The sequence below is a fragment of the Danio rerio genome, chromosome 1 (assembly GCF_049306965.1).
Source record: "Danio rerio strain Tuebingen ecotype United States chromosome 1, GRCz12tu, whole genome shotgun sequence".
Classification (NCBI taxonomy): Eukaryota; Metazoa; Chordata; class Actinopteri; order Cypriniformes; family Danionidae; genus Danio; species Danio rerio.
The window spans coordinates 9,774,892-9,797,500 of record NC_133176.1 but is presented as its reverse complement, the minus strand read 5'-3'; the positions used below and the strand labels follow the sequence as shown (position 1 = coordinate 9,797,500).

Below are 22,609 nucleotides of genomic sequence, written 5' to 3'. Positions count from 1 at the left end.
CATTTATAAATTTTTAACTAACAGCTTGTAAGTTATCTATTGGCTATCTATAAGCACAGTTATACATAATTAACAAACTATTAACTTTTATTTAGCAAGTCATTTATAACTCAATAACTAACAGTTTATTAATAATCTATTAACTAGTTATAACGGATAGTTATAAGTAATTAACAAACTTTTAACTATTATTTAACAAGTCATTTATAACCCATTAACTAACAGTTTATTCATTATCTATTAACTAGTTGTAACGGATAGTTATTTTAAATTGTTACCAAATCAATCAATCAATCAATCAATCAATCAATCAATCAATCAATCAATCAGACACCATGGTAATTTAACCTAATTTATATGGATGATTGATCCACAGAATGCAAAAAATAAAAAGTTAACATATAACAATTATATTATAACAGACAAAAATTACCTTTACAGTTGAACTAAACATGTTTCCAAAGAAAATCCTTGCCTTAAATTAAATTGACCTTTCCCCTTTACAACTCTTATATTGCAAAATTCTTACTTAATTTCTTGCAAACAGAATAAAAAATATTAAAAAAAATATATTAAACCTACAAAATTTAAAATGTTAGTTTTATTTGTTATCATGTTTAATAATAATTGTTATTTTTAATTTTTTTATTATTATTTATTTTAAATTTGTAAATTGTACGAGTAATAAACATTTGTCTGAGTGCGCATGTAGCAGCACACACTCCTCACCAGGGATCTCTGGTCATGGAGTTCGGTGGAGGTGTTGCTGTTGCGCCGTGACTGACTGTAGATGTGAGAAACCTCAGTTCTGGGCGTGCTGTTAAACTGGACGTGTGTGTTATTAGGTGGCATTGATGCCCGAGGCTCCAGGTGTCCGTTAGAGATGGGCATTAATGTCTGCATTTTCATCTCTGTACCTAACATCAACAAAAAAGATTAGCATACAGTAACAAAACACACAGTCTAAACAGCTGCACACGAATACACACACACAGACCTGAGTTCAGCAGTTCCCTCAGTTTGTCCTCATCACCGTAGTCAGACGACATGTCATCATCGGTGTCTGATCTGCTAGCATCGCCCTGTAAAAGAGAGAGAAAGATGACATTTAAAGGCTAAAATTGGTCATTTAGAATAATGAGCGGTTATACGCTCACACAATCCCAAAACACACAAGGTCTGGATAAATAAATGCAGAACAAACACAATTACATTTGCTCTTTTAAGGGTATAAAAACTCTGCAGCATCTAATCTCAAGCTTAGTTAACCTGTTTTTTTCTTCATTTTGTCCTCGCGCTGTTTTCTGCTGAGTCATTGAACTTCCTCTTCAATGTATTTGCAATTAACATGACCCACTTCACCTCCATAATGTGATGCACCTCATGAGTTCAACAGGATATTTTAAAAGATAGAAATTCGATTTACTGTGCAAAGAAGTTGTTCAATACCAAAACAAAGCACTTGTTAGATTGCTTTGCACAAAATATGCTCCATTTACAGTATTTTGAGTGCATGAGAAGGGCGACGCAGTGGCGCAGTTGGTAGTGCTGTCGCCTCACAGCAAGAGGGTTGCTAAGTCGCTGGTTCTATCCTCGGCTCAGTTGGCGTTTCTGTGTGGAGTTTGCATGTTGTCCCTGCATTCGCGTGGGTTTCCTTCGGGTGCTCTGGTTTCCCCCACAGGCCAAAGACATGCTGTACAGCTGAATTGGGTAGGCTAAATTGTCCGTAGTGTATGAGTGTGTGTGTGTGTGCGGTCCTGTACTGACTGCCGCGTGTGTGGATCTGTAGGAAAAGTCCTACATGACGGCGTTCTGTTGATTTGTCCTACCTTGTCAGATTGTCCTACCTCCCATTCAAAAGTAGGTAGCACATTTTGATGATGCAATATGCTACCTGTCAGATTTTACTATCAGTGTAAATTTTAATGTGGATTGTGTGATATAAAGCTGTAATATCACCCTAACCTACCTAATCCTTTACCACAACCTCAGAACCATTCAAATTACATTTAAATACAGTGTTGGTAACACACATCGCAAAATGCTGAATTTTTTTTCCATTTGGCGTGCGTTATTAAATTCCATAACACTCTCACCAGTCCTTACTCCTAATTGCGTCTAACACCACAGTTTATCACGGGGGCATGAATGAAAAGTTCATGAGTTAAAGTGCAACTGCCGAACTACAGTTAAAGTCAGGCATCCTGCCAAATTCATTCAGAAGGGCACTTTTTTGTCAGACGGCTCACCGAATAGACACAGCTTCCAACCCAACTTTGAGAATAGATTAACAACGATATTTTTTTATTATTGCACGATAGGAGACTTGCGTTAACGCAGCATGTTAACGCCGATGACGGCCCACCACTAGTTTAAATCAAACATTTTCAAACAAAAGATTTACTTTTAAACTTTTTTTCTATCCTCATACATTTCCATCTTCCTATACCTTTAAAAACCACCATGAGACTTTAATTTGATGTATTTGCGCAAAAAATGTAATTCACAAATAATAATTGTCATTTATTAAAACATATATATAAAAAAATCCTGTTCAGATTTGATTTTATTATCAAAAAGTGGCTGTTTAACATGCAAACCACCCGTCCCCCTCCACAAAAAACAGGAGTGTACTTCTTATAGAACTGCAGACAACAAACAACCATTGAGATTTGCTCATTCATATCCCAAAATCTCTCCAAATGTAAATTCATTGCAAATCCATGCAAATCTCCAAGTGATGGAAAAAGGTGTGAAAAATGAGAAAAATATCCTCATGAAGGATGATCTACAATATTTAGCAGAGTAAAAAGACTGTATTGTGTGAGGAGGTAAAGCGTCCTGTGTGTGTGCGTATGTGTGCATGATATCACCTTTCGGACAAAAGAGAAAGGGATAAAAGACAGACAGGGAGGGAAAAAAAGAGGAACAACAGAAGCTTTGAGTGAAAGCGTTTTCCTATCAAACACATCATCACACCAGCTGCAGCTCAACGCCTGCGCTTATACACTACAGATGAGGCTCATCTACATGAAAATTACACACACAAACCAAACACACAGCCATCCGCTCAATCAATCTCTTTGATGTGACACCAATAACCAAAAAAAACAAGAGCGTGCTTTTCTTCATTTCCATGCGTGCTCAAAGGAAATCCCTTTTCTTTTTCTTTTTTCACTGTGCTGTAATTGAGTTACAGTGCAATAATTCTAGTCCTCTGATTGCATCTTACTCTTAACATGAGAAATTCCCTCCTGGAAACTCAATTAAATGCAATATGGCCACGTCTAAATCAGTCGTGCGGAGGATTCACACAGATGTTGTAAAGTAGAGGAAGTTGTTAGTTGTTAGCAGAAGCCCCTAAAAGTGTTTAGAAGCAAGTTATCAAAGCAACTGCTATTTGTTTTTTAAAAAGCACATGTTTTAAGAAGGACCAGGCTTACTAAATAGGGTGAAGTAACATGATAAATTAGTCTTGTACTGTAAAAAATACGGGCTTCCAAACAATTCCTTCATGTTTCCCAACACATATCAATAGTGTGAGAAAGGTCTATTCACATTAGGCACGGTTGTCTTGAACTGTGCCCGGGTTCACTGGTCCCCCATCCCTTCTCCCCCTCGGTCTGAACTCACACTGCAATTTTACCTTCCGAGCCCGAGCACGCTTATGTTATCAATGATGTGACTGTTCAGTTATGAACCGTTTCCTCTGAGAGGTACAGTACAGTATGGTATGGGTCGGTACTGGTCACCTTTATCAGGCTTACGTTTCCACTGCCAAAAGGGTACCAATGGTGGGCGTGGTGTTCGACAATGTTTCAGACCACGTCATTTTCGCTCAAGGAAATGTCTACAGTAAACTGTACGGGTCGTTCACATGTCAAATGAGAAGCTCCTCTCAGAAAACAGATGCTTTATACATATAAATACTTGTGTTTAAATGTTCATTATGTGAAGTTTCATAAACTAATTTTGAGTGGAGCACGTGATATGATTGAGCCGGCTGCACATCTGTAATCAGTAATAATCCAATCAGAGTGATTCTAGTTTACAATAAATGGATTGTTTTCTTCCTACTGCTCTATATTCGTTTTGAAAGAATCCCCCCTTCCACCTCATCTCCTCCTTTTTCCTCCCTATTTAAAGGGCGAGCTCTCGAGATCTACCTGATCTCGGATTTCCCGATTTGCTTATTGACCGGGCGGGAGCCATGGGCTCAAATATCTCCGAGCTCAGGGTTCTCTCCCAGTACAGCAAGCCAAACCTGCTATAAACGCTAAGCATATCTAAGTGGGAACTCTTGAATAACCTTTCTATGAATCTGGTTTGATTATACCTGCAGATCAATGACAGTGCAAGATAGCCCACTGCAACATCTGCGATTATATAAAATAAATAAAAAATAAATGCAACATATTTGAACACATACAGACCTTTAAAGTCTCCGATATGTTACCAATTACATAATAACTACATACAGCATACATTTAGTCCTTATTCGGGTTCAAAAACAACACGCAACATATAGTCTACAGTCAGTGCAAACCTCTTGTCTGTATCTTTAATCTTTACCAGCACATGTAGCCTCTTGTTAAAGCAATTCCATCATTTCAAGTTCATAATAGTCCAAAAGTTGATGATAATAGTTAAACATGGCAGTTTGTTCATGTTTTAGGTTGCTGAAAGAATCATTCGCTCCTTTGTTTTTGCAGGCTTTTCATTTGTCTCTTGCGTTTGTCCATTTCTGAAAGGATCGGATGTTGAAGTATGCGCTGGTGATCTATCTCTGTAAACCAATAGCGTTCAGCTGCTCCTCTAGCTACGCCTTTTGGTACTCTTTTGTTGTGCTAGGTACCCTTTCGAAAGGGTATCTAAAAAGTGGTACGGTATGGTTCGCTATTAGGTACCTTTTGACAGTGGAAGCTGCCATAAAAGCATACCGAACTGTACCGTTTCGTACCCCTCAGTGGAAATGGGCCATTAGGTATCATTTGACAGTGGAAACGGCCATAAAAGTGTACTGTACAGTGGAAACGGGCCATTGGGAAAAAAAGCGCTCTAGCTTAGTGCAATGGAGATTGCTTTAATTATATTGCTTTGTCTTATTCTAAGTAGTTTGTGATGCAGTGACACATTCAAATGTTTTCCTGAACAGATCCACCACTTTTGACGCTATAAAATTTTCTTAAAAGTCCTCATGCTACAAGTTTGCTAAAGGTGCAGCTGATGTGCAGTGAGGGGTTTGCAACTTTGATAAACTATATTAGTTTGCATTGATTGAAAAGTAAGAATGATTAATAAATCCATTTGAAACAGTCCCTTTAAAGTGACATTGCGTCTTCAGGGTAGGCTTAGGTGTGCTTTGCACTCACACTACAAGTGTACAAGCCCAATCGAACAAGGATTCTCAACTAGTGGGCTTCAGCGATCCAGCAGGTGGGCTGCGAGATAGCTTAACATTAACTTAAATATTATACTATAATTATTTGATTTCATAATTTGTGATTGAACAGGCTTATTCGGACTGCAAAAACAGCCTCACTGTTAATCACATTCATAATGCTGACTGAATTCGGAGCACTCACACTTGTCAAATGAACCAGGAAATGGGGGTTAAACGTGCTTGGGCACCAAAAATGAAAAACAGTTAACCTAACTGTGCTCGAACTGTAGCATCAACAGGGAAAGAATGCAAGCAAATTAGTGCACTGAGGTGTGCAGCAATGTAGTGAGGATGTTCACTCCTGAGCCACCTTCCTGCAGATTTCAGTTGCTACCCATATCAAACACACCTGCCAGTAATTATCACGTGGTGTTCAGGTCCTAATTAATTGGTTCAGGTGTGTTTGATATGGGTAGCAACTGAAATCTGCAGGAAGATGGCTCTCCAGGAACAGAGTTGGCCACCCCTGGCATAAAGTGTTGTTTTTCTCACAGCTCTGCCAATGAGAGTGATTGAGCTCAAGCGCATCAAATGAATAGCCAACAAGAATGGGGCGGGGCATGTCAGATACTAGAGAGCATTTGATTGGTCAAAACATATGATTGAAAACTGAAGATTGAGGTGAGGTCAAATAAATCATTGATCCACTTAGACGGTAGTGATAAACTGCAAGCTTTAAATGTTTATATCAGGTTTATATCTTCTAAATGTGAATTTTTTACTATTTGGAGCACATTAGATATCCTTATGACTAACAAACTGATACTTTTACATCTAAAAAAATTATTTTAATTTCACGGCTCTTTTAAAATTCTAATGATTAGAAAATAATATAATTTTAATTCACACAATGAATTATTGACTATTCCCACAAATACACCTTTGCACTGGTTTTGTGCTCCAGTAAATCACTTTGCACAATTCATTTAAATACTCTCCTCCTCCCATAAATTGTGTGTCTGAAAGGAAAACTCAAATGCATATACAATAAGGCCAGCGGCAAAAATAATTGTGTCTATGACCTTTTTTTATGAGCAAGTTTTCACTGCACTGTAGTAAATCCTGACTGTGTTTTTTTTTTTTAATGCCAAGAGGGTCTGTGCTGGTGCAAACTGTTAGTAAATCTGGCCAAAATCTGATATCTTACCTCTGCTTGGAAACCCTCTACTAAGATGGCAACCAGTAAATTGAAGAGGACGTAATTCCCAAATGTCATCAAGGCCACAAAATATAGAGCTGCATATGGGGATGTGGAGGCCATGCCGTTATACAGAACCACATTCCAGTCCTCCTGCGTCAAAATCTGCAGACACACACATATGCATTAGCACAAATATCACATCACATATCTACCACCAATAAACAGTTATTTTTATAAGCTGCTAAAATATCAAAATGCCATTTATTGATTACAACATCAGCCCTAGAATTCATATTTCGATTGAAATGCTTAATAGCATACTGTATATTGATGTTACTCTTTGGATGTTTCTGCTGACAATAAATAATTTGCTATGTAGAATAAAAATGTAGACTATCAGCCATAAGAGTACTAGGACTAATACTAGTATATGGTCTGCTCGATATATCTGTTAACATTTTATTTTGATGGTCCCACAACAGACATTATAACTTTGCCGGTAAACATGAACTTACTCTACTACACTATTTAAATGTAGTGACTAACAGGGCAAGACAACAAATCTTTTAGGTTGCTTTAACTTATTTTAACTGGTTAATCATTTTTTTTAGGTTATACAAAGTTTAATATATTTAGTTAGTTTGATTGATGTAAGTTGAGATGAGTAGAAACATTTATTTGATACAACTAAAAGAATTAAGACATACCTAACCATAAATGTAGGCTAATAGTCTACTAATACTCTAATGAGAGTTAGCTGACATGTATTTAGTCAACAGAATGTCTAAAGAGGACCATCAAAACACAGTAATTTAAACTGTTGATTGAACACAAATCTATAATATTGGTTGATCAATATTAGAAGATGACAAAACCAAAGCTGTAGAAAAAAGGGGTCATTAATATGCATAATACTTTAACACAACTAACATTGAAATAATGTCATTATAATGAATGTGCATAGTTTTACTTAATTTTGTTATGGCAAATTATCCAGTCTTCATCAAAATGTCCTAGATTGACAATATTTTAACCGATAAGTATTGTTATTAAATAATAATAATAATAATTTATTATTTGCAAAATGGCAAATAATTGAATTATGATCATTATAATATTAATAAAAATAACAATATAATGGTTATAACAAAATATTAACTAATAAATTGCAATGCTTATCTACCATGAATATCCCAACCTACTTTTACACATTTAAGGTAGCCATAAACATTTGAATAAAAACAACTTAAAATTATTATAAAAGTATTAATTATTCTAATTTCATAAACTTTATTAAAGCTTTTATCTTTATAAAATAAACACAATAACCAAATAAAAATAATATAATAATAATAATAATAAATATAAAAATAATAATATAGCAAAAATAACAACACTATTAATAAATATAACAACAACAACAACAACAATAATAATAACAATAAATATAAATTTAATAATAATAAAACAACAAAAATAATAATAACATTTTTGCTGTTGTTAATAATAATAATAATAATAATTATTGTTTTTATTATTAACAACAACAGCTAGTATTAATATTGTTATTGTTATTATTACAATTACTGTTATTATTTATTATTATTGTTGTTGTTATTGTTATATTTATTATTGTTGTTGTTATATTTATTATTATTATTTATTTATTATTATTATTTTTATTGTTGTTGTTGTAGTTATTGCTATATTATTATTATATTTATTATTATTATTGTTGTTGTTATTATTATTATTGCTGTTGTTGTTGTTATTATTATTATTGCTATATTATTATTTTCCCAGAGATAGGTTGCGGCTAGAAGGGAATCTGCTGCATAAAAATTTGCTTAATGGCGGTTCATTCCGCTGTGGCGAACCTGGATTAATAAAGGGACTAAGCCGACAAGAAAATGAATGAATGAATGTATTATTATTATTATTTTTGTTGTTGTTGTCATTATTATTATTATTATTATTAGCGGTAATACTTAAACAAGAAAAACAGAAGTAAACTTTATAGCTTTATTTTAAATTCCACTGCAAATCCAAACAAACTTTGTTGAGCGTGTTTTTTCCTTCACTGCAGCACATTTCACTCAGAAATCCTCAACAGAAGCCAAACTCATCTCTGCCTCCTTCTGCAGACTGATTTAGAACAGAGGAAAAACAGCAGCTTCAGTCTGGAGTTTATATTCTGCTTACACACACACACACACACACACACACACACACACACACACACACACACACACACACACACACACACACACACACACACACACACACACACACAAACACACACACACACACACACACACACACACACATACACACACACCGACAGAAATAGAGATTAGGGAAATTAAAGGCTCCTGGTAGCGAAGAAACCCTTCCCTCAGGGCCTGGAGTTAATACAGCAGCATATCAGTATTTGCACAAATGTCACCCGCGATGACCTCATCACACTGGCCAATGCTGCGGGGAGACGACTGATGACCTCATCATGTCTGCAATAATACAGTGGAGCATTTGATGACCTCAGCAATTTTAGCTGACACCACTTGTGAAAATTTGAATAATCCCGTTTTTTCCCCAAGTAAAACTGACACACACACACACACAAACACTCACGCACACACGCACAGCCTGCCTATTAGACAGAGATGAAGATATTAGAAGTGTTTTGTAATAAAATTTATTTTTCGTAACAAAACTATAGGTTTAATTTAGAATCAATACAGACTATTAATATACAACCCCACTTCCAGAAAGTTCTGTAAAATGCAATGAAATAAAGAATTTGTAATTTACTAATTATTTTACAACTTGTATCTATTTGACAAAACAACAAAAAAATAACAAACTTAAATGTATTTGTCAACCCAAACTCATTGGAAATGTGTACATCAGCCAACATTTTTGCAAATTGTAAAAAAATACACTTCCATTTAGACGATCCAGGTGCAAAGGGTGTGTCCAAACCCATTTTTGCTAATTTAAGGATGGAAAAATCAGCTTTGCGCCGCAACGCAAGGTCTAACATGGTTGAGCTTATTCTCCTAATGAGTTATGGGTGTGTTTTGAGAATAAACCAATTAGAGTTTCATCTCCCATTCCCTTTAAGAGTCAGCTGCGTCATGACATAGCGCATTTGCTATTTACATGGTGGACTTTGTAAGTGAAAAAACTGAGCACTTCACTAGAGAGAAAACAGTTAAACAGAGCATGAGAATGAGAGAATTAATCTCCTCCCTTTTTACTTTCACTTTCACTCTCTTTTGTGGAAAAGGAACGTGTTGTACACACAGACATCCATAAGCCTACATGATTAATTTTAATTTATTAAGCGCAAAGATTTGTTTCAAAACTATTTCTAAATTCAGTTCTATGTCCAGCAAGCTAAAAAAATGAACAATAATAACGAAGTGTGGTCAAAAAAAATCGACAAATCTTAAAGTTGTTTTATTAAAACAAATATAAATATGCATATAATAAATACTACTGCTACTAATAATAACATTATACAAAAGCAAATTGTCATGAATCAACTTTGCACCCCTCGAGATGATGAAGGCATGAAAGTATGGTTTTTATATTTATGTAGAAAATAATATTTTTTGTATTATTTTCATCCTTTAATTCTTTTTCATTTGTAAAGATATTCGCGTATTTCTGTACATCCTGTGTGTATTAAGCAATGTTTAGGCGAGGCGCACAACTAACGTGCTCTGCGCTGGACTTTAGACCTCCTCTCAGCTGGTCTAATAAACATTATATTTTAGTTCCTCAAAATAGCAACGCGCCAGCAATGCGCCTCAACACGCCTCCTTTTTTAGACCAGAACGCCTATGCAAAAGCATTTGCTATTTAAACAGCATGGTGCAAAACATCAAAATGACCATTGCGGCGAACTAAAACTAGCAAACAACAATTGCGTCGTGCCTTGCTCCGCATTGCGCCGGGTGTATGATAGGGCCCTCCGTGTTCGTTTCGTTGCACGTTTCAGAGGTCAAATCCACTAGAGGGCGCTTTCTATATTTTTGTGAATCTGAAATGTTACTTAAGGTAAGTTTTGTTGTATTTTTTGTCTGTTTTTATTATTGTTGTGCATTTATAAATTACAATTACAGGAAAAACAGGCATCAAAAACAAAATTCAAGATCACCTACATCAGCGAATACCCGACTTAACCCTTCCAAACCCCAAAAAAAGTGTTTTTAAAAACAAATGTGAGAGAAATGTGCACTGCGATCACATGGATTTACCTTGATTTTACATTGCTTTTGTCTGTCTTGTGAGACCATGCTTCACTGGACTCTAACCTGAGTACAACACCATATAAAGTGAGCTACCAATCAAACTTGCAAGAAAAGTGATGGAGATAGACAGGTGAGGCAAACATATTTGATTACTAATAATAGACTTTGTTGTACAGTCTTTATTTGGTGTGATGCATAGAACTGAATGAAAATAATCCTTAATTTGTTGATAATATGTCCATGTAACTATCATTAGCATGATAAGGAATAACACTCACCTATAAATTACAGTCAAACGTTTGTTGAAATACACTTTTGCGGTTTCCAAAAAATGTAGGCTGAAGCAATATATGTGAATAAAAGTGAAAAGGATACAGCATATTCAACTGAAACAGGTCTGGGATGGTTTCAACCCAGGCTCATTATGATTATGTACCCCTATATACTTTTCTGGAGAGCACCAAATACGTCCTAGGAGTTACTTTTATTTGCAGATTTTGTTTCCGCAAATCCTCCAGTGGCCACTGTGTACGCTTTTTCAGATCTCAAATTTCTCTTGCAAGTACTATTAGTATCTGCTGTTTTCATGTAAATCCACCAGAGGCAGCTGTCGACTGACTTACTGATCCCCCTCCCTCCTCCTTCCATAGATCCAATCATTAGTGTTTTAAAAATCAGCGATTGACCCGATCACCCCCTTTCCTTAACCCAACCGACAGTGTTTTCAAAAGCAATTTAGAAAAAGAAAAGCCCTTTTTTATCCCACATTTTAATAATAGGCATTTTTTACCACATTTTCAGATTTTTACATCATTCTCACCCTGTTATTTACTTGTTTATTTTATTTTTTGCCTTTTGTTTTTGTCTTACCTGCTCTCTGGAACCATTCTTTGCCAGACTCGAACCCCGTCATCGCAGTCAATTCATCTCTGCCTCTCAAATCCTCTGACGTGAGAGGTGAGCTACTGGGCAAACTAGTAAGACCAGAAAAGGCGTCCACAAGGAGGTAAGCGAAAAGGAACTGTGTCTTACCACCTCGTAGCATTTGTTTTAAAGATTTGCGATCTCAAGAAATGTATACGGGGGTACAATTTCACAATGAGCCTTTGTTGGATAGTTCACAATAAGGAGATGGTCTGATAATAGGTTGGAATTTCATGTTTCGTGACTTTAACCCATTCCATATAAAATAATGTAAGAACATTGAGGGAATCTGAAACCCATAGAAATCTCTTTCTGTGTTTGAGTCAGATAAAAACAAATTAAAGAGACTTAACAGCTCATGTTGTCCTGATATTTACTGTATTTTACAAAACCTCCCAACTTTTACAGAACTAGGTGTTGTGAATATAATAAGCTTCAAAAAGTGGCTGTTTAGCTTTTGACACAAAAGGATTTGTTACTTCATTTAAGGCAGGCTAAATACTCACAATCCCCTGCCTCAGCAATTTTTGCAAAATGCTGCTGTTCCCACATTGAGGAGTGAGTATTTAATCAAAACCTGCCTCCGAAGACTAAAAATGCTATTTCTGGAGTCTAAATGAACACAAGCCGCGGTGAGATTTTAATAAGTTCAACCGTCAGTTTAGTGACCTACAGACTCCTGGTGGTCAGCAAAATACAGCTTCAAAATCTACTTTAATGTTTTATTTTTCCACTAAAGAGGACTTTGTTTGTTTGTTATTCAAGCAAGAATAAGTAGTTTTCACTGAAGTATTTCTACCTTTGTGAAATAAATAGAGAATTCATTTACTGCCTATTAAACACTTAATTCACATTTTCCTGACCTGAAAAACAGTGACGATGGCCCAGAGGAGCGAGTCAAAGTTCTTCCTATCCGACACCGTGTCTCCATTCTCCAAACGCAGAGTAAACTTACACCCAAACAGATGCATTCCCAAAATACTAAAACACAGAAGATAAGAGAGAGAAAAGAGAGACAAGAATGATTATTAAAAAATTAAATTAAATTAAATTAAATTAAATTAAATTAATAAAAAGACTATCAGGATTCTTTCTAGGTTCCAGTGACTTCTGTCTCCAGCTTACTACTAATACAAATATTTAAATAATTATATTCTAATATACTTGTATATAACATACATGTAGGGTTTATAACTATAAACATGTATTTAAACACTGTTATATTAGCATTATAACATTATGAGTACGTTCACTATTTAAAAGAATTTTGCATGGGAAAAAACCATTCAAACTCACAGAAAACCATTTTATATTATTTCCCACTATTTATTAGTATTAAAATAAAGAATCTAGCACTTATTGTAAATATAAATATTTTCACATTGTTCTTGTAAAATGGAGGCGGTGAATCGGCCTTCAGCTACTAATATAAATAAATGATTTAATAATAATATGTTTTAAAGTCTAAATGTTTCCACCTTCACCTCATTTTTTTAAAGTGTAATTTAGATTAAATTGGATCAGAAAAATGTCTGTTAATTGTTCATTTTAATATGGTCACCTTCAGGGCTTGACATTAACTTTTTTGATCAGCAGTCTCTGTGGCTAGAAGTTTTTTTAACATTACTAGCCACTCTGCATTTTCACTAGCCAGAGTTTTGTTAGGAAAATATACTTTTATACAGTACATAAATAATTCTGACATGCTAAAATTACATGATTTAGATGTTGTGTTATGTCCACATGCCTCCTCATTCATTTCACTTTTGTCGTATATGAGCTTGCTTAATGTGCATGAGCAAATGGGTCATGGTTTCATAGTGTTGTATTACAGTTTGTTTTTATCTGACATGACTTTTCAGAGCTCAAAACTAAGGTTTTACCCAATTGATCTCTGACCACACCAAACATAAATATTTATTTCTTGTCCATAATTTTTTAATGTGTCAAAACAAGCAAAATATAGCTGTAAACTATACTTTTCATTTAACAAAACATAAAAAAAATTACATTTAAAAAAGTAATTATTGTCAAGCATTTAAAACTATTCATAGTAATCTAAAGCTCCCAGATAACCAGTTAACTACACATAAATGGGAAGTTAATAATCCATTTAAGCAATGTTATTGTAAAAAATAATAGTTAAAACATTTTAACAAAAATAACTGTAAGTAAAAGAAAACAGGTGAAAAACAAACCGCGTGTGATAATGAAAGGACGAACTGAAGCACACGTTTAACATTAGGCCAGTTAATAATCTGTTCAAAGAATGGTTGAAGCAAAAGCAACTGGTGCTGCTTACAAAAAGACAAATCTGGAGCTCTTGAAAGCAGTAAGACTGTGGGTGCACAAGCATAATTTTTGTCTAGTCTATTTAAAATAGAATTACACCAGTTGCGTCTATCAGCACGGTTGCTTCACGCAAGGAAACGGGAGCGTGCATTCATTTTAAACAGTCGCGCGCATCACATCTACTATTAGCTCGAATGATCCTCTTGTTCGGTATTCACAATTATTTTCATCAGTCGTGCTGCTTCTCGATTCTAAGATCGCATTTGCACGCATATTTCATATGTTCAACGGGCCAAGATGTCTAGCGGAGGTGGCTGTCTAACCCACCAGCTGAAATCTACCTGCATTTGGCGGGTGTTAATGTCAAGCTCTGGTAACTACATAAATAAATGTTAAAAAATAGCCAACAAGGAATAGAATTTCTCTAGGGAGATGTTATTTCACAAGAATTATTATTATCAACACAATACTCAACTGTCATATTGCATATTGCACATTTTCAAAGTATTATGCAGCTCTAGTAATTACACTTTTGACCTTATGATGGGTTCAGACCAAATGCAATCACTCACTTGAGTTTGCTTGCAGGTTTTTTTTTTTTGTGTTTTGCCCCACATGAATTTTCAGCTACATAGAATTTTTTTAACGTGCGTCGAAGATACGATTGAAACAAATTCTGCATGCTTACAACAAATGCATTGCACATTCTGCATCATTTCCTTTGCTCAGTCAAAATTCGCCTCTATTCGTGCATTTGCATTGACTGTGTATGTAATCCACAAGCAAGCACTTATACTTAATTTACTTAATTTGTTATTTAGCGTGAACCCAGCATAAAACATAACCCTTAAACCTATTCATACCAATAACCATGTCCTTAACATTAACCATCTCCCACCTCAACAGCAGCAGTTTTGCAATGAACAACATGAACACACAATTACTCTATTAGTAAACGGACAGTTTGGACACCTGTGGAACAAGGTCTTGTTTATATATGGTACACGAAGCACTTTATTTCAGACCTGAAGATGAAGATGAAGAGCATGAGCAGCATGCAGAAAGTGGCCACGTTGTCCATGGTCTTCATAAGCACCACCAGCTGCCGGCGCAGAGCAGGGAGAAACCGCACCAACTTCAACACCCTGAGCAAACGAAACGTCCGCAGGACTGAAAACCCTCCGTCCGCTTGTCCAACGATCTCACAAACACTGCAGAAACCAGCAGACAAAACACAGCACATTTACAAACACAAAACCTAGAAATCGCAAGCCCCGTGATTGCTTATAAATCCAGATCTGTTTTCATTTTGTAGACATATTAGGTCTATTTCCATAAGATGTCAAACAAATCACTGTGTCGCTGAAGTTTTAAATCAAAATACCCCATAGGCCATTTACTTTTGTCTATACATTTTTAAAAACTTTTGGTTTATTTTAATGCTTGTTTGTTGTTTGTGAAGCGCTTTGATTTGCATGTATGTAGGAAAAGTGCAATACAAATAAAATGTATTATTATTATTATTAGTTTAGCTTGTCAAATTTGCCCATATTTTGGTCTGAGAAAACAGCGGAGTCTTTATTCTGACACTCCAGTAACAACAAAACAAGCAATCGTGCAGTCAAAATGTCAGAAACAACCACGAGTGGAATAAAGCCTTCCATATTCAAGAGGAAAGGGCTATATTTCTAGAATGAACCGGGATGTTTCTGTATGGTCAGTGGAGACATTTACATAGTTGTTGTGAAGTTGAATTGATTCAGCTATTTCAGCAAAAAGCATGTCAAATAGCGAAGTGAAGGGCTGTTGTATGAGACTGAAAGGGTTTTATTCTGTGAAAAAAACCATCCTAGATATATTTTATGCCACTTATTACATGAATACTTGGCACAAAACCAAACAAAAATAGACACAAAACATTGTTCTGAGCCGTAATAGTCAGCTAACCTTTTAATTAAATGCAAAGCTGACAGAAACAAAAAAAGCTGATGGAGTATACACTAACCTGCAAATTATTCGGTTAAAATATGTTGGCAAACAGTCAAACACAAAACTGACAGAAACAAAACCAAGCATACCTACCGAGGAAATATTCTTTCATATGAGATTGTCAAACAGTAAAAAACAGTCAAAAACCATGGTGTGACAGACAAGCTGTTATACAGTTGAAGTCAAAATTATTAGCCCCCCTTTGAATTTTTTTTCTTTTTTTTATATTTCCCCAATGATGTTTAACAGAGCAAAGAATTTTTCACAGTATGGCTGATATTTTTTCGTTTGGACAAAGCCTTATTTGTTTTATTTCGACAAGAATAAAAGCAGTTTTAAATTTTTTAAACACCGTAATGTCCGAGGCTCAAACACACTCGCGCAGTTCAAAAGTAGATTAAAGACCTATCTTTTTAGTAAAGCTTACACTCAGTGCATCACTTAGCAGTATGACACATGAATGTGCTCCAAACAGGTTTCTTCATCTCATTTATATACACTATGAACAGCAGCTACGCTAATTATTCTCTTTATTCTCTATTTCCACCTGGGGATACTCATTGACCAGCGACAAGATGATCCCAAGGTTTCCATATCCTGGACCAGGCCGTATCCTAAGCAGCTGCTGTGGTGGTCATGGAGGAGTGGAGAGAATGAGACTGATCCCTGTGAGGGTCCAGGGACAGACGAGTCTTCGCTGAGGCCAAGCTTCCAGCCTCTGGTGCTCAGACTGCAGCTCTGCACAAGACGTTTCGCCAGTGGAGAAATGGTCATACCCATCTGAGCCTGGTTCTCTCAAGGGTTTTTTTCTTCACTTTCGCCAATTGGTGAATTTTTTCCTCGCCGCTGTCGCCACTAGATTGCATGGTTCATGATCTGTAGAGCTGCGCATCGATGGATTTGCTTTTCAGTGTTTGGATTCTCAGTAGTGATTATTAAACCACACTGAACTGAGCTAAACAGAACTGAACTTAAACATTAAAACTGAACTACACTATTTCAATTTACTTTGATCTTTTATGTGAAGCTGCTTTGACACAATCTACATTGTAAAAGCGCTATACAAATAAAGGTGAATTGAATTTTAAAGACAACATTATTAGCCGCTTTAAGCTAATTTTTTTTCAATAAGTCTACAAAACAAACCACCATTATACAATAACTTGTCTAATTACCTTAACCTGCCTAGTTTACCTAATTAACCTAGTTAAGCCTTTAAATGTCACTTTAAGCTGTATAAAGGCGTCTTGAAAAATATTTAGTAAAATATTATTTACTGTCATCATGGCAAACATAAAATAAATTAGCTATTAGAGATGAGCTATCAAAACTATTATGTTTAGAAATGTGTTGAAAACTTCTCTCCATTAAACAGAAAACAGGGAAAATTATAAAATAAACAGGGGGGCTAATAATTCTGACTTCAACTGTATATAAATGTGGATATAATTGTATACGTATTTACTGACAGTCAAGGTGATTCCCTGACGAGCTTGCATTATTTAGCGGTTGTTAACTGAAAATAACATACCTTGGAATGTCACAACTGACCAATCAGAAACAAGTATTCCAGAGTATTCCAGCGTAATAAAAACCTTTATCATAATTTTTCTCATTTGTAAAGTTTTCATGGCGTAGATATTGTACTGTACACTGTACATAAACGGTTTAAACCGCACATACCCACTGCACATGGACATTTGTAATAATGTACACACCCACTGTACATATACATTTTTAATTGTTTATCTATCTGCACATTTTTATTAATAGCAACCTGTGCATATATTCATTTACTGTAAATCTCTGTTCATAGCTAATACAACCTGTATATAAGGTTAATGGTACATCCATCTGTAAAAATCACCATAGTTTTTCTATAAATATACTTAATAACTTATACCTGTAACCTGCACTTGCTGCTATTGCACTGCTGGTTAGACCTAAACTGCATTTCGTTGCCTTGTACTTGTACATGTGTAATGACAATAAAGTTAAATCTAATCTAAATCCCAAAGTAGAGATTGAACGGAATTGTTGACTATTGCAGTTGTGCTGTGTGTGGAAACATGCAGATTAAACAAAATATTATATATTTTTTATTATATTTATATATTTTTTTATATTATAAGATCCCTTTCCTGGGCCACTAGAGGAGAGAAATGTGAGCAGCTTATTTTTGCACATGCTTGCAGAGAAAACAGACTAAAACATAGTTACTAGGTTGTATTTGTTCACATTTTATTTGTGTTCAGATCCACCAGGGACCTGATTATATCACTTCAACATATAAAAAGTCATATGATGTACCCTTTAAATAAACCTTCAATGTAAAAAACTTGAATTTAATAATTTAAATAATTAGAATGATCAAATTTAACATTCTACAATTACATAAGCTCTACATTTTAATCTTATATAAGTGCATTTTTGATTCACTCATCCAGATTTATATCGAGGAGTATATTCCAGTTTTATGACTGGACTGGGTGAGAGTGGTGTGTCAGAATCCAGTCATAAAAGTGGAATTTAGTGTATCTAGAAAAGCAGAAAAACCTGATGATGACGATGATCCCATCAAAGATGTTGTAGGGGTTGCTGATGTAGTCGAACAGACCACAGGCTGACAGCTTCAGGAGCATCTCTAACACAAACAAACTCGTGAAGACAATATTACTGATCTCCAACACGTCTGTCAGCTCATCCGGCTAAAAGAAACAGAGAGAGATTGTGGAGAGATTGAAAAGAGAGAGATTGTAGGAAATATTATTAGAGCGTTATGTATTATGTCATAGTCGACCAATTTATATTCACATGAACGTGCAACTGTAAATAGTGAACAAAAAAGGCTATATGTTTGCAAAATCAAAAATACAGTATTCATTCGTTCATTTTCCTTTAGCTTAGTCCCTTTAATCATCAGTGGTCGCCACAGCGGAATGAACCGCCAACTAATCCAGCATATGTTTTACGCAGCAGATGCCCTTCCAGCTGCAACGCAGTACTGGGAAACACCCATACACACACTCATACACTAAGGCCCATTTAGTTTAATCAGTTCACCTATAGCACATGCCTTTGGACTGTGAAGGAAACCGGAGCACCTGGAGTAAACCCACGCCAACACGGAGAGAACATGCAAACTCTAAACAGAAATGACAACTGGCCATTTCTGGCTCGAACCAGCAACCTTCTTGCTGTGAGGTGACAGTGCTAACCACTGAGCCACTGACCCACCAGTATAAACACTAGAACATTATTACATACTGCAGGTCTGATAACTATTTTCTAAACTTCAAATTAAAATATTGTCCTTTATGGCCCTTATTTTCAAAATCACCATTGGTGAGAATGAAAAATGCTTCATTTTGTTTTTATGTTTTTGTAATTATCAGTTTTATTCCAACAAATATACATTTCTTAACTATTCTGAAGTCTAAAAACCACAGTGTGCTGTCTAAAAATGAATTTATATATGCTTTAAAATGACACCTTTTATAATAATAATAATATTAATTCCTTATATTTATTTGGCGCTTTTCTGGACACTCAAAGCGCTTTACACATTTTTAAATGGGTGGATGAGGGGAACCACCATCCTCATCCACCACCAGTGTGCATCATCTACCTGGTTGACACAACAGCAGCCATATTGCACCAGACCACACACCAGCTGATTGGTGAAGATGAGACAAAATATTATATGTGATATGATATATGATATGAACGAGACTTTTGAGTAACCAGTCCTGTAGGCTAGAATATTTATTTAATATACAGTATTATTTATTTTTGATTTAATTTTATTTAATGTTTTGAAGAATTTTTTAGGGTGTCACAGTGGCGCAGTGGGTAGCACAATCGCCTCACAGCAGGAAGGTCACTAGTTCGAGCCTCGGCTGGGTCAGTTGGCATTTCTGTGTGGAATCTGCATGTTCTCACCGTGTTAATGTGGGTTTCCTCCGGAGGCTCCGGTTTCCCTCACAGTCCAAATATATGCGCTATAGGTAAATTTTGTAGGCTAAATTGTCTGTAGTGTATGAGTGTGAATGACAGCGTAAGTGTTTCCCATTATTGGGTTGCAACTGGAAGGTCATCCACTGCGTAAAACATATGCTGGATAAGTTGGCAGTTCATTCCGCTGTGGCGACCCGTAATTAATATAGGGACTAAGCCGAAAAGAAAATGAATGAATGAAGTTTTATAAACCGTTTTGCTCAAATGCTGACATTTTAATAAACATTAAACCCAGATTTTCAGGTTATGGAAAAATATTTATTTTTTAAATCAGGAATATCTGATGAATAGAAAGTTTAATTAACTGCATTTCTTTGAACATTTTCTTTACTGTCACTTTAAAATGAATTTACTTTGTCCTTGTGTTCAATTCAATAAACCTCATCTCTTTTAAACTGCATAATACTTCAAGGTATTGCTCTTTGTTTTGTATTTGAATCAAACAAATGAAGCCTTTACGAACATAACACTGAAAAAAACCCTCAATTATTCCAAACTTTTAGCTAGTGTAAAGAGGACGATATGGTGGCTCAGTAGTTAGAACTGTCGCCTCACAGCAAGGTCACTGATTCCAGTCCTCGCTGGGTCAGTTATTTCCCAGTACTGGGTTGCAGCTGCTGTGTAAAACATATGCTAAGCTGGTGGTTCATTCCGCTGTGGCGACCCCTGATGAATAAAGGGACTAAGCCGAAGGAAAATGAATGAAAGTCAATAAGATCTTGTGTTGTCCACCACATTAAAAAGGTCAGTGCAGTCACTTAGAAACAGTACAACAATAACAAGCTGTGTAATTTGAAGCATCACTCATGTCCATAACACATACAGTGCTAACATGAACATATACAAAAGCTAAACCACAGTGTTGTTGCTATCATGACATATTCTCTTTCTCTCCACGGGGCTTTTGTGTCTCGCGGAGAAAGAGCAGACGAGTGCTGTTATTAAGCGTGTCTACTGTAATGTAAATAATCATTTCCCTGGCAACAGTGTGAATGTCCTCTGCCTCAAACCGGTTAATCTCAGACTCGCTCTCCGTCTCACACAGACACACTAATCCTAACCAACGGGGGTTAATTAAATGCAATATGAGCCACAAACATGCATACAATCACACCGCAAACACGGCAGCCTGTGATCCTGTAATGTCACAATCAGTGTTTCTGACACTCGGGTGTTTGTGTGTGTGTGTGTGCGCCAGAGAAACTGTAACACTCAAAAGTCAGGAGATTTACTAATGTACTCATTATGATTATTTTTTGTTTAAACATCAGTAAACTTACTACACTACCTGACAAAAGTCTTGTTGTCCAATCCCAGTTGTGAGAGCAACAAATAATAACTTGACTTCTAGTTGATCATTTGGAAAAGTGGCAGATTGTAGATTTTTCCAATGAATAATCTGTTAAACTGCATCCCAATCATCACACATACTGCAGAAGACCTATTGGAACCAGCATGGATGCAAGATTCTCACAGAAATCAGCCAAGTTTTGTGAAGGAAAAATCATGATTTGGGGTTACATTCAGTTTGGGGGCGTGCGAGAGATCTGCAGAGTGGGTGGCAACATCAACAGCCTGAGGTATCAAGACATTTGTGCTGCCCATTACATTACAGACCAGAGGAGAGGACAAATTCTTCAACAGGATAGCGCTCCTTCTCAAACTTCAGCCTCTACATCAAAGTTCCTGAATGCAAAGAAGGTCAAGGTGCTCCAGGATTGGCGAGCCCAGTCACCAGACATGAACATTATTGAGCATGTCGGGGGTAAGATGACGGAGAAGACATTGAAGCTGAATCCAAAGGATCTTAATGAACTCTGGAAGTCCTGCAAGAACGCCTACTTTGGCATTCCAGATGACTTTATTAATCAGTTATTTGAGTTATTGCAGAGATGTATGGATGCAGTCCTCCAAGCTCATGGGAGTCATACACATTATTTATTCTTTCTCCACTGCACCATGACTTTATATATTCTATACTGGACATTATTTGTGTTAAGTGACAAAACTTTTGAGCAAAGTCTGAACTTACTGTCATAATTAAATTATTAAAAATCAAGACATGATTATATTTTCTTCTAGTAAAATATGCAAAATATAGAGGTCGTTGCCTTCCATATAAGCCACTTCAGATACTAAATAAGCAACTAGAGTTCAAGTTAGTATTTGTAGTTCCTAAAACTTAGATAGGTGACAAGACTTTAGTCAGGTAGTGTAGAAGGGCTCAAAGACTTGTACATTTTGATTAAACAGAAGTTGACTGAATCCATTTAAATCAGGGCAGCTATAAATATGTTTTGGTCATCATAAGAAAATGCACTCAGATCTAAAATGACACATAAGAAATTGAAAATTCTATTATTCTTTAATTTAACAATGAACGAATGAATAAATACATTTCTTAGTCTCTTTATTATTCTGGGGTCGCCACAGGGGAATGAACTGCTAACTTATCCAGCAAATTTTTACGCAGCGGATGCCCTTCCAGCTGCAACCAATCTCTGAGAAACACACATACACACTCATACACAAACATACACTACG

At 35.8% G+C, this 22,609-nt stretch overlaps 1 protein-coding gene across 3 annotated transcripts in view; it reads right to left on the bottom strand.

Annotated features, from left to right (window-relative positions):
• Positions 1 to 22,609, bottom strand: part of cacna1hb (calcium channel, voltage-dependent, T type, alpha 1H subunit b) — a 184,943-nt gene that overhangs the window by 40,798 nt on the left and 121,536 nt on the right. For all 3 annotated transcript variants that reach the window (XM_073949346.1, XM_021475941.3, XM_073949345.1), the window contains exons 11-16: positions 18,605 to 18,756; positions 15,085 to 15,270; positions 12,631 to 12,748; positions 6,591 to 6,746; positions 998 to 1,082; positions 730 to 917 (exon numbers count right to left, since the gene is read on the bottom strand). In XM_073949346.1, the coding sequence (XP_073805447.1) occupies positions 730 to 917; positions 998 to 1,082; positions 6,591 to 6,746; positions 12,631 to 12,748; positions 15,085 to 15,270; positions 18,605 to 18,756 (885 nt within the window). The remainder of the gene's footprint in view (positions 1 to 729; positions 918 to 997; positions 1,083 to 6,590; positions 6,747 to 12,630; positions 12,749 to 15,084; positions 15,271 to 18,604; positions 18,757 to 22,609) is intronic.